General features: G+C 48.9%; 1 protein-coding gene across 4 annotated transcripts in view; it reads left to right on the top strand.

The window, feature by feature from the left end:
- The window catches only part of Nwd1 (NACHT and WD repeat domain containing 1), a 131,814-nt gene that overhangs the window by 55,563 nt on the left and 63,442 nt on the right, over positions 1 to 12,809 (top strand). For all 4 annotated transcript variants that reach the window (XM_057752605.1, XM_057752609.1, XM_057752606.1 and 1 more), the window contains 3 exons: positions 4,258 to 4,380; positions 7,840 to 8,048; positions 11,508 to 11,780. In XM_057752605.1, coding sequence (XP_057608588.1) covers positions 4,258 to 4,380; positions 7,840 to 8,048; positions 11,508 to 11,780 — 605 coding nt within the window. The remainder of the gene's footprint in view (positions 1 to 4,257; positions 4,381 to 7,839; positions 8,049 to 11,507; positions 11,781 to 12,809) is intronic.

Below are 12,809 nucleotides of genomic sequence, written 5' to 3' on the forward strand. Positions count from 1 at the left end.
TGTGGCATGGAAATGTCTGGTGTCTCTTATCCTGTTTAAGATACTGGCAGAACAAAGAACAAAGTTAAATTAAAGGAAAAAAAAATTTAGGACTAGGGAATTTAGGGGGTATCTGACCTGTTTAAGGTGGATCCTTTAATTCGGCTCCCTGGGACGCACAAGACTTTCTTGGGTTTGTGAAAACAGAAGTTTTAGACACATAATGACTGTGACATATTTTTGTACAATGAAAAGTATTTTTTAAGAGTATGGAAAGCAGCATAAGAGAGAAAATTGATCTGAAATTTGTTTGGTGAGGTAACCTAGAGAAACCTCTAAGCTATCAGACTGTATCAGAGATCTTTGAGAAGGATAAGATTTTATTTGAGTTACTGATTAAAAAATGACAGAGAACTTACTGGTTGGCACCCAGAACTATTCTTTTTGGGTTCTCCATGGTCACCGAAGGTTGCACTTGACCTTTGCTGGTTAGCACCAGGCCTACCAGGATCCAGAAGACCCTGTGGGCTAAGAAATCTGTAGGAAGACAGGCCTACCTTGACCTGAGCAGCTAGGCTGTCGATTCCAGTGATTCTGTCTAGAAGTCTTTAGTTTAGATGATAGGCAGTTTTGCCCAATGGTCAGCACTCAGCAGTCAAAGTGAATTGCGGATGGACATTGTTTTATGCCCATCTGTCTTCTGTCTTCTTTGGAGGAAGCAGAGTGCTGCTGCTGGGAGCCAACCTGTCTCTTTTTGTTATGAAAAGTTTTTTAATATTTAAATATCACATTCCCCAGATCTCTGAGCAGTTGAGGGCTGTTTATTACATATAGCTGCAGTATGGAATCTGCCTGGAAGGTTGACTGCACTGGCTCTTAACAGGTGAGATTTACACTCGTAAAAAGGCAGAAAGAAGAGACTGCTTGCAACAGAAAGTTAATGGCAGAGCTGACAATAGTAGAGAACAGCTTAATAATTTTAAATGAGGGTTGGATTAAATATAAGGCATTTTTGTAAGAGACTTAAAGGTACATACCAGTTTAAATCATGAGACTCATGATTCTGTAGTCTGAAACGAGATGCAATGAACAATCATTACACACAGGAAGAGAGAACAGGAATTGGGCAACGTGGATGCCTTTGATGGGCCCTATCAAAGACATGCCACTGCGCAAAGCACATGTAACAGAGTTAACAAGAGGATTTTAGTGAAAACCGGGGAGCAAGGCAGGTATACTTAAGTAAAAATGGGAGAGCTTGGTCACCTGACCTGGCTCTCAGCCAAGATGGCGGTAAGGTCACCCATGTAATAAAGTTAGCACTGGGGAACCCGGCAGGTAATACCTCAGTAAAAATGGTGGAATTTGGTCACCTGACCTGGCCCTCAGTCAAGATGGCAATAAAGTCACCTGACCCCATTCAAAATGGCAGCAGCCACGTGTTGTATGAAAAAAGTCACATTTTTTGAGCTGTAAGGACTTTAAGCTTAATGAAAGGGACCTAAAGGCATGATCTACCCTGTTGCTGAGCCGCCATGCCACAACACAAGCCACAGAGGGGAGCAAAAGGCTGAAACTGAAAAAAAAAAAAAAACAACAAAAAAAAACGCAACATGCCATGGCTGGAATTTTTAAAAAGCCGGGGAGCTGGTTGCTATCCAGAGCCAAAATTGTGAAAATCCATGAAACAGCAGCACCCAAGGCCTATAAGGGAACATCTTCCGGAAATAGGCAGGATGCAAATCGACGCAAACACCCAGGACTCGTGGACGAGGACTGCAAGTGGGGTATTATGGCCTAGCTGGATCTGGTCGGGTGACCCAGAAACCAGAGAGGTTGGGGCCACTCTGAGTGGCGGTTACGACGAGAGAAGAAAAAAAGGAAAGAGAATAAATGAAAAAAAGAGATTAAAAAACTGGGGGGCCCCGGGTCCCCAGTCGAATGCACTGTACGGGGAGTGTGCAGTGCTAATTCGTGGGCGGACTGACCCAGGAGTCAGTCCAAACACGATTCCGGTAAAGGGGAGCAACCGTAGCAGAATGGGGGAAAGACTCACAGATTAAAGCCGGGAAGCCGGTGGTGGGAGTGGAAAAATAACCCAGTTCAGGATATCCGAGTTGCATGGCACCAATTTTAAAAATGCTGCAAGATCCCTGACAGTTCCCGAGTGGTGGCTCATCCCAGGCAGGCTGGTCCTGAGCAGCAGATCCCTGACCAGGAGAGCCACCAGTCCGGGTGGGGTCCAGCCATGTGGCACTGGGCTGGTGCCCGGCTCCCAGAGAGTCCCTGGAAGGTGCAGTTTCCCAGCGGTGAGTGGCTGAGCAGGCACGTGGGTGGGAGACACGTGGGCAGACACATTGTATGGAATAGAATTGAATATTTATTACTCAGAGGAGAGAGAATGTGGGGGAAGAAAGAGAAGAGGAGGAGAGAGACAGAGAAGGGCCAGAGAGAGAGAGAGAGAGAGAGAGAGAGAGAGAGAGAGAGAGAGAGAGAGAGGTGCACACGCCAAGAAGGGACAGACAGAATCTAAGAGGAAGAGGAGGGCAGGGGAGGAGGACAGGGGTCACCAGGAGTTGGCCTGGCTTGTCTCTTAAAGAGACGAAAACCATAACCCAGAACCACTGTCCTGTAGAGCCTTCAGTAGCCTGATAAGTTTTCTGTGTTTAAGCTTCGTTTTGTGTCCTTCTGTTTGGATATCCTTCTGTAAATGAGCCCAGGATCTCTGAGAGCCTGTAGACGTTCTGCTCGGATGCATGAAAGGATCGCAGGCGGGGCACCTGGGGAGATGTTCCCACGGCCCTTCTGTATTTGGGGACCCTTCTGTATGAAAGTGGATCTCTCTGGTTTCTGTAGACAGACATATGGGATGCTCCAGGTGTCTCGGTTCTGTAGATAGACAGCTTAAGGCTGTCATCTTCTCAGTTTGGTTTTGCCTCCAGGCGCCAGGAAGTCTGTTTTGTTTTGTTTTTCTCTTTTGTGCATCTTCTTTCTGACTTACAAGACGGATGTGACAGGACAGGCTCAAGGCAGGACTTCTCTGACTTTGATACTGGGTCACTTACAGGACTTTAGAGATAGGACCATAAGCATAGGGGTGTATTTTCCTAAAAGGGATGAGACAAACAACCTCTACCCACCTTACACATTTCATGGAAAGGAGTTGGCCTTGGCCTGTAGTGCGGGGACACGGGGACAATGCAGGCAGGTTTGCCATATAAGCACAAGATCCAATGGGTGATAAATATCTGTCATCATTGAGAGGGGCTGGTTACAAGTTACTATTGGTTAGGGTATGGAAAAAAAAAAAAAACAGCCCTCCTGTTTGTCTCTGATGCTTCACACTGGTGCAGGATTTTATGTGATGTGAATTTAAGTTATTTTTATTATAGTTTCTGTTCTTGTTTAAAATATTGTGGCTATACAATATATTATATACTACTGAGGGAAGCTATAAGAAAGATTTCAGTAAGAGTTTTTATGTTGTCTGAAAAGTGAGAAAGACTTTAGTAAAAATCGATGGCTGTATGCTGGCAGATGATCCTATCTAGAATGGTTGGATAGTCAGGAATTTCCTTTGGATGGTCTGTTCCTGGGTGGTGCCTGGGTGGCCTCAGTTTGTGGTCTTTCTCAGAACCAGGTACTGTCTTCGGGTAAACTACTGAGACTCAGGCCTCTGTTGAGCTTGTCTTGGCTGGGTCCTACAACACACTTCATTTAAAGTAAAAATAAGTCTTTAACAAAAATAATCCATACTGCAGGCAGTCTCTGGGTCACCTTCTAAAGTCTGTCCTCTTGGCTATGTGACTTTAAGATGGCCACTTGATCTGTTTATTCCTTGGTTTTCCATCTGTAAATGGAGGCTCTCACAGACCCTGTCTGAGCCACCAGGTCCTCACCGACCCCTTTGTGTGTCTGCAGGGGTCACCAGGTCCTCACCGACCCCTTTGTGTCTGCAGGGGTCACCAGGTCCTCTCTGACCCCTTTGTGTGTCTGCAGGGGTCACCAGGTCCTCATCATCCCCTTTGTGTGTCTGCAGGGGTCACCAGGTCCTCTCTGTCCCCTTTGTGTGTCTGCAGGGGTCACCAGGTCCTCTCTGACCCCTTTGTGTGTCTGCAGGGGTCACCAGGTCCTCACTGTCCCCTTTGTGTGTCTGCAGGGGTCACCAGGTCCTCTCTGTCCCCTTTGTGTGTCTGCAGGGGTCACCAGGTCCTTTCTGTCCCTTTGTGTGTCTGCAGGGGTCACCAGGTCCTCTCTGACCCCTTTGTGTGTTTGCAGGGGTCACCGCCATAGCATGGAGCCTGGAAGAGAAGCTGCTGGTGGTGGGCACCCAAGATGGCGCCACGGTAGTGTGGGATGTGGAGGAACAACAGGTGGTCCACGTTCTAACAGGACACACAGGTGATGAGTGGGAAGTAGGGTGGCTGCACATTGTCCCCAGAGTGACTTCACTCTCACGCACTTATGTCCTTATGCTGAGACTGCATCAGTCAGCTAGAACTGCGCAACAAACAATTCGCCGCCTCACACACAGTGGCCGCAAACAAGCTTTCTATTAAAAAACATATACTGGAGGGCAGGGGCTGGAAAGATTGGCTCAGTGGTTAGGAGTGCTTCTCGGTCTTCCAAGGATACACGTTCACCCCTGTTGGATGGCTCACAGCTGTCTGTAACTCCACCTCCAGGATATCCAACACCTCCTGGCCTCTTCAGGCACCTGCAGACACAAAGACAGACAGACACACATGCACATAAATGAAAATCTTAACACTGTTTCAGGGAGGGGGCACTGCTGGTGAGATGGCTGAGCAGGTAAAGGTACTCGTCTATATGCCTGGTGAGCTGAGCTCAATTCCTGCAACCCATGTGGTGGAAGGAGAGCAACCTTCCAGGAGAAATTGCCCTCTGACCTGCACACACACACACACACATAGACACACACAATAAACGTTAATTTTAAAAAAATCTAAAAGGGCTGGGCGGTGATAGAGCACGCCTTTAATTTCAGCACTCAGAAGGCAGAGGCAGGCAGATTTCTGTGAGTTCGAGGCCAGCCTGGTCTACAGAGCTAGTTCCAGGACAGCCAGGGCTACAGAGCAAGTTCCAGGACAGGCTCCATAGCTACTGAGAAACCATTTCTCTCTCTCTCTCTCTCTCTCTCTCTCTCTCTCTCTCTCTCTCTCTCTCTCACACACACACACACACACACACACAAACCCAAAAAAACAAAAACAAAAAAAAGCAAGCAAATAAACAAACAAAAATCTAAAAAGCTAGACTCACTACCAAAAAAATATATGTATATAATGTAATGATTTCAGCCACACAAAGCTGATACTTCCAGGTTCTAGGGATCATGCAGGTGCGGACAAGCCCTCAGACAGAAGTGTTTAATGGCCCCTGGGGATGTTAAAGGGCCCTGTGTGATCCACGTATGACTCAGCTAAGCCCTTGCGCACGTGTGTGAGCCCCACCCACCCTCCACCCTCCCATCATCTGCCTTTGACATAGACATGTCAACCCCATGTGCGCGTGCACTAGGCAGCTTTTAAAAGCTGGACGCACCATCTTCCTCCCTCTCTGTGCACACTGACTTCCCAAGCCTGTACACAGCCCCTCTAATAAACTCCTAAGTGGGTTTGTGTGTTCCGTGTTTCCTTCCCACTCACGCCAGCTAATTTCATATAAAACTAAACTAAATTCTTCAGCAACTATTAACTGTGTAGGGATGTGTTTCACTGTAACATCTCGTGTGTCACGTCTGTACGTGTGACATCTATAACATCTTTGGATCACATTCACCTCCCTTTCCTGCCAGTCCCCTTCTCTTCCTAAGTACCCATCTCTACTTTCCTGTAAGGGGGGGGGGGGGGCAGTGCACTTCACTGGGATGCAGAAGTGGTGACCAGAGGAGCATGGGCTCTTCCCAAATGCCTCTTCCACTGAAGTAAACATCTCCCTCCCCATGAACTACCTGAAAATCCTCAGGGGGAGATGGGCCTTGTGACCCCTCCACTTCTGTCTTAGGGATTTTATTTATTGCTGTGAAGAGACGCCGTGACCATGGCAACTCTTGTAAAGGAAAACATTTAATTCAGGTGGTGGCTTAGAGTTCAGAAGTTCCGTTCATTATCACTGTGGTGGGGAGCATGGCCGTATGCAGGCAGATGTGGTGCTGAAGGGGTAGCAGGCACACTGGGCGGTGTCCTGAGCATAGGAAACCTCCAAGTCCACCCCCACAGTGACACACTTCCTCCAACAAAACCATACCTCCTAATAGTGCCTCTCCCTATGAGATTCCACACCCCTATGACAGCCGGTAACCTTCCCTACCCTGCACAGACCTTTTCAGGGTCACGGCTACTGTGAGCTCATGAGAGGGACAGTCTCATCACGCCCGAAAAGCAGCCTTCCCACAATGCTCCAGTGCAGCTTCCAGACCCTACACTCTGTTCTCTTCCGGTCCCATGAGCGTATCTCTGAGCTTTGTGGGGGACTGATATACATGACCCATTTTGAGGGGCAATCACTTGGCAATCACTTTATTCTCACAAGCCACTTCCTCTTAGGGTTGCTAACTCAGGCGGGCTGTGCAGGGTTCTTCAGGCCTGGCCCAGCTGACAAGCACTGATACCCCATCATAATCGCATGGAGGAGGTGGCTAGCTCACGGTGTTCTTGACTGAACCCATTGACGTCTTGAACTACAAAATTACCTTGTCAATAGTGTGCGGTGTGCGTCAGAAGAGGAGTGGGTCACGCTGTCGACGGTGTGTGGTGTGCGTCAGGAGAGCGGGTCACATTGTCAACAGTGTGCGGTGTGCATCAGAAGAGGAGTGGGTCACGTTGTCAACAGTGTGCGTCAGGAGAGGAGTGGGTCACGTTGTCAACAGTGTGCGTCAGGAGAGGAGTGGGTCACGTTGTCAACAGTGTGCGTCAGGAGAGGAGTGGGTCACGTTGTCAACAGTGTGCAGTGTGCGTCAGGAGAGGAGTGGGTCACGCTGTCGACGGTGTGTGGTGTGCGTCAGGAGAGGAGTGGGTCACGTTGTCGACAGTGTGCGGTGTGCATCAGGAGAGGAGTGGGTCACGCTGTCAAATGCAGTGGTGGTGCATGCCTGTAGTCCTAGCTATCCGGAAAGAGAGGTAATAGAACCTCTGTGAATTCAAGGCCAGCCTGGTCTATAGAGTGAGACAACCAGGGCTACACAGAGAAACCCTGTTTTGAAAACCCACCACCACTAATAATAATAATAAATCTCTTTTTTTTTTTTTTTTTTTTTTTTGGTTTTTTGAGACAGGGTTTCTCTGTGGTTTTGGAGCCTGTCCTGGAACTAGCTCTTATAGACCAAGCTGGTCTCGAACTCACAGAGATCCGCCTGCCTCTGCCTCCCGAGTGCTGGGATTAAAGGCGTGCGCCACCACCGCCCGGCTAATAAATCTCTTTTTAAACTATGCTAAAATATGGTATAAATGCTGCTCAGGCTGGCAAGATAGTTCACTCAGTAAAGGCACTTACATCAAAAATCTGGTGACCTGAGTTTGATCTCCAGAACCAATGTAAAGGTGGCTAAAGAGAAAGACTCTAGAAAGTTCTCTGACCTTCACATGCACCTGCATGGTGGTGGCATGTATGCCATCCCCTCCCCTAACATCGTGTTGTTTTGTTTCTGTCCTGGAACTCACACTGTAGACCAGGCTGGCCTTGAACTCACAGAGATCCACCTGCCTCTGCCTCTGGAGTGCTGGGATCAAAGGTGTGCGCCACCACCAGCCCCAGCAGTTGTTTAGATTTTTTAGCCCAAGGTAGAAACCAGAATAAACTGTCCCCCTAACATGCTCTCCCACACTGTGCCCACTACAGCTGAGGTGAGGTGCATTCGAGTGTTTGCCCTAGGGACTCTCGCCATCTCTGCCTCAAAGGACCGCACCCTGCGCCTATGGAGCCTGCTCTCTGGCCAGGAGAAACTCACCATTTTGGACAGAGGCTCACCAACTTCCACGGAGCCTCAGAGCTGGGAGCTCCATGTGGATGAGATGAACAAAGTCGTATACTTGACATCTAGTGCAAAGGTAACAGACTGAGTTGTGTGTGTGTGTGTGTGTCTGTGTGTGTGTGTGTGTGTGTGTGTGTGTGTGTGAGAGAGAGAGAGAGAGAGAGAGAGAGAGAGAGAGAGAGAGAGAGAGAGAGCAGCAGTGGCGGCACACAGCTAGAAATCCAGAACTTGGGGAGCAGCAGGATTGCTGAAAGCCCCAGGCCATCTTGTTCGGCATTTGTAAGAGCGTAGGTTCTGGGTAAAGCACCATAGAAGCATGGGGACCCGAGTTGGAACCCAGCACTCAAGTACAGCCAAGTGGGTGGCACACCAGTAACCTGTGCTGCGACAGCCTGAGCTCGCTGGCAACCAGCGTGGCCCAGCAGATGAACGAGGTGAGCGGCCTGGCAGGATGCCACCAAGTCTGATGACGGGAATTCGGTCCCCCACCCCCACAGGATGGCATGAGATAATGGTGCGAGGGTGGCATGTGGAGGTGTGTGGGTGTGTGTGGGCACATGCGCTGTGGTGCACACCCAGAAGCCAGAGAACAACTTGGGCATCAGTTCTTGCTGTCCTTCTGGTTTGAGGGCGAAATCTCTGCTGCTGCTGCTGCTGCTGCTGCCGTGTGCTCCAGGCTGGCTGGCCTGTGAGAATCTCAGAGATTAGCTCTCCACCTCCCTCAAGAGCAATGGGACTACACACACACACTGCCTGCTGTGTGTAGGCTTCGCAGATTCAAGCTCGGGTCCTCTTCCTTACGTGGCAAGTGCTCTACCCACTGAGCCATTTCTCTGGACTCCAGAATTTTCCTTTTGCTTTCTTCTTTGATGCTGGTTTATGCTGACATGTGATATTTGTGTCTGAGTATTTTGGTTTTTTATTTTATGTCTAGGGCTCTTTGGCCTGCATGTGTGTCTGTGCAGTATGCATGTGCAGTCCCATGGAGGCCAGAAGAGGGTGTCGGACCCTCTGGGACTGGAGTTCCAGACAGTTGTGAACTGTCCTTTGGGTGCTGGGAACCGGACTCAGAACTTCTGGACAAGCAGCCTGTACTCTTACCCACCGAGTCCTGCTTTATAATCTCACTTAGTTCCAGACTCATCTAGAACCCATGTCTCCCAGTGTGTCCGTCCTGGCATTCATAGCCCTGCCATCTGACAGGGAGGTAATGGAGATACACAGTCACAGACTGACTGTGTGGACCTCCAGGGCTTGAGACCAAGGCCATCACTGGGTGTGTAACAAGTTCAAGGCCAGCCTGTGAGAGCCTCCCACAAAGACTATCTGGGGAGGTGGCTCCAAGGATGATGCTGGTACATTCCTGGCGAACTCTGAGCAGATCCTCAGCACCACATGCCATCTGGATGTGTGGGGTGACCCATAAGTCAGGGCCGAGGGGCAGACTGGCAGACCTGACAAGTGGGTCCCGGGATCTCAGTGACAGCCTCGTCAGTGAGCTCCAGCTCCAGGGTCTGCCTTGTCCACTCCGAGAGGTTCCTGTAGAATGTGGAGTGTATTGATTTGTCTTCATAGCCAGCTTTCTCTGTGGTCCTCTGATTCTGCCTCCCAAGGGCTGAGTGACAGCAGCAGCTGCACCTGCCTGGCCTTTCCATAGGTGCTGGGGCCTGAAATCCAACCCCAGCTTGGCCAGCAAGCTCTGTGCCTGCTGGCTGTCTTCTAGCCCTCAGCATCTTTTCATTTGTTTTTTGAAACAGAATCTCGCTGTACAGCCTCAAACTTGTGGCAACTCTCCTGCCTCAGCTTCCCAAGTGTGAAACCTGGCTTTAACAACAATATTTTTTTTCTTTTTTTTTACTTTTTGGTTTTTTTGAGAAAGGATTTCTCTGTGTAGCCCTGGCTCCTGGAACTCACTCTGTAGCTGGAACTCATGCTGTAGACCAGGCTGGCCTCGAACTCACAGAGATCTACCTCCCAAGTGCTGGGATTAAAGGTGTGTGCCACCATGGCCCAGCTAACATCAATATCTTAACATTTATTTACGGTATGTGTGCATGTGTGACTCATGTGGAGGTCAGAGGAAAAACCAGGAGAGTTGGTTCTCTCCTCTACCCTGTGGGTCCCAGGGCTTGAACTCCAATCATCAGGCTTAGCTGCAAGCCCCTCCACTTGATAAACCATCTCATAGGCCCCGTGACCAATATTTTACAAGGGCACACTTGTCGCAGATGAGATCAGTCTCGACTCCTATCAGCTGGAACTGACACCTTGTCCTGTAACATGAGGACCTGCTTATTGGGGTTTCTGTCCTGCCCAGTTCCCACAGCTGGTAAGCCCCCAAAGAAAATCACACAGAGAGTCTATATTCATGATAAAACTGATTGGCCCATTAGCTCAGGCTTCATAAAAGCTCTTATAACTTACATTAACCCATTATTCTCATCTGTGTTAGCCACATGGCTCAGTACCTTTTTCAGCAGGGGAGGTCACATCCTGCTTCTTCGGTGGTCTGGGCAGGACTGTGGAAAGAGCTTCCTTCTTCCCAGAATTTTCCTGTTCTCATTGCCCTGCCTCTACTTCTTGTCTGGTTTCCCCACCTATACTTTCTCCCTGGCTATCAGCCAATCAATGCTTATTTAAAATATAATTGACAGAATATAGAATTGTCCCGCATCATTATCCCATGACTGTCTCTGCTGCCATCTTATAAAATCTTTTTTAAAATTACCAGTGTTGAAAGAACCAGGTTTTCAACAGGAGATGATGGTGCACCCCTTTAATCCCAGTACTCAGGAGACAGAAGGCAGACAGATCTCTGTGTTCTGAGTTTAAGGCCAGCCTGGTCTACAAAACAAGTTCCAAGATAGCCAGGGCTACACAGAGAAACCCTGTGCTGAAAATAAAATGAAATTAAATTAAAATAAAAAAGAAAGAGGCTTTGTTCTAGACGTGTAACACACACAGGCCCTTCTGTCTCACCCTCAGGGTGGTAGGAAAGCAGGTGTGCGCTCCATACCTGCCCAAATGCTATTTTATAAATTACAAAAGAATGCATGTACCTGGGCACAATGATGGGCAATAAATGGTCCGAGCTGCATGGGAGGCTGACAAAGGCAGGTTGTTTGAGCCCAGAGTTCATGGCCAGCTTGGGCAGTATAATTAGACTCCATGTGGCAACATGAGAACGAGAGAGAGAGAGAGAGAGAGAGAGAGAGAGAGAGAGAGAGAGAGAGAAAATGAGAATATATAGCTATATAGCTCTGGAAGACTCAGGCAAGCTCTCTTGCTGAGAATCTCCCTTCTAATTTTTTAATATTTATTCTTTTTGTTTGCTTGTTTTCATTTTTATGCCTCTCTCGCTGCTCAGGCTGACCTTGAGCTCACTATGTAGTTAAGGTGACACTGATCCATCCTCCTGCCTCCACTCCCCATGTGTTGGGATGACACACACCGTACCCGGTTTATGTGAGTCTGGGTCCCAGCCCATGTCTCCCACTGGTCCTGATGTTTCTCTTGCTTTTCACGGCTCCACTAGATCAGCGTGTGGAATCTGGAAACCGCGAAGCTGGTTTTCTGTATCCCAGGAGATGCGTCTGACCCCTGGGCCTGCGTGGCAGTGCTGGCTGCTCGGGGTGTGCTGCTCGCCGTGTCCAAGGGCAGTCAAGTCAGTCTGTGGGACTCAGCCACGGGAAAGCTGCAGGAGAAACACCAGCTTTCCAGCATCAAAGAGGAGACACCCACCTGTGCCGTCTCTATCCAGACATGGGCAAAGCTGGTCACTGGCTTCAGCAGCGGCTCCATCTTCCTGGTAAGCGATTTTCCCACTCAAATATGAGAACCTGAACTCAGATGTTCAGCACCCACATAAAGCCAGATGTGGACCCCAAATGTGTATTCCTGCCCTGGGGAGGCAAAGTCAGGAGGATCCATAGGGTGCCTGGGTCAGGCAATCTGGTGGAATCTGTGAGTTTCAGATTCAACAAAAGATCCCACCTCAAGGAATAAAGTGGAGGGCCTGGAGAGATGGCTCAGCAGTTAAGAGCGCCAGCTGCTCTTCCAGAGGACCCGGGTTCAATTCCCAGCACCCACATGGCAGCTCACACCTGCTTGTAAGTCCAGTTTCAGAGGATCCAACACCTTTACACAGACATATGTGCAGGCAAAATACAAATGTACTTGAAAGAAAAATAAATTATTTTTAGAAAAAGAGCACTGACTGCTCTTGCAGAGGACCCAGGTTCAATTCCTAGCACACACATGTTGGCCAATACCTGTCTGTAACTCCAGTTCCAGGGTGTCTGACACCCCCCTCGACCTCTGTGAGTATGCACGTGGTGCATATAGACACATGTAGACATGTACCCATACACATGAAATAAAATAATTTTAAAAATAAGGTGGAGTGGTAGAGGAGAGACACTGAGGTTGACCTCTGACCTCTGTGCACAGATGTCCTGGAACTTGGGAGGAACAATGGTGCCTTTTATCTTTTTTGGCTGCTGGGTTCCCATTCCTGTTGCTGTGCTGAAACTCTGACAGGAGCAACTTGGGGAGAAATAGGCTTAATCAGCTCTCGTTCCAGGTTGCAGTGCAAGTCAAGATGGTGGCTCCATCCACAGTCTGATCAGGGAGCACAGAGGCCTGCGTGCCTGTTCTAGGCTCCCTCTCTTCACCCAGGCCAGGGCCCAGCCCCTAACAAGGTTGAGTCTTCACACAGCAGATAACACAATGGAGACAGCTGCCTCAGCTGCGTCAGGCTTCCCAATCCTGATAATCCCTTACTGATGCTCCTCCCTGGGTTCTTCACGGTGTCAACATGCCGTCAAAGTCGTCACAA

Source organism: Chionomys nivalis, chromosome 20, assembly GCF_950005125.1.
Source record: "Chionomys nivalis chromosome 20, mChiNiv1.1, whole genome shotgun sequence".
Classification (NCBI taxonomy): domain Eukaryota; kingdom Metazoa; phylum Chordata; class Mammalia; order Rodentia; family Cricetidae; genus Chionomys; species Chionomys nivalis.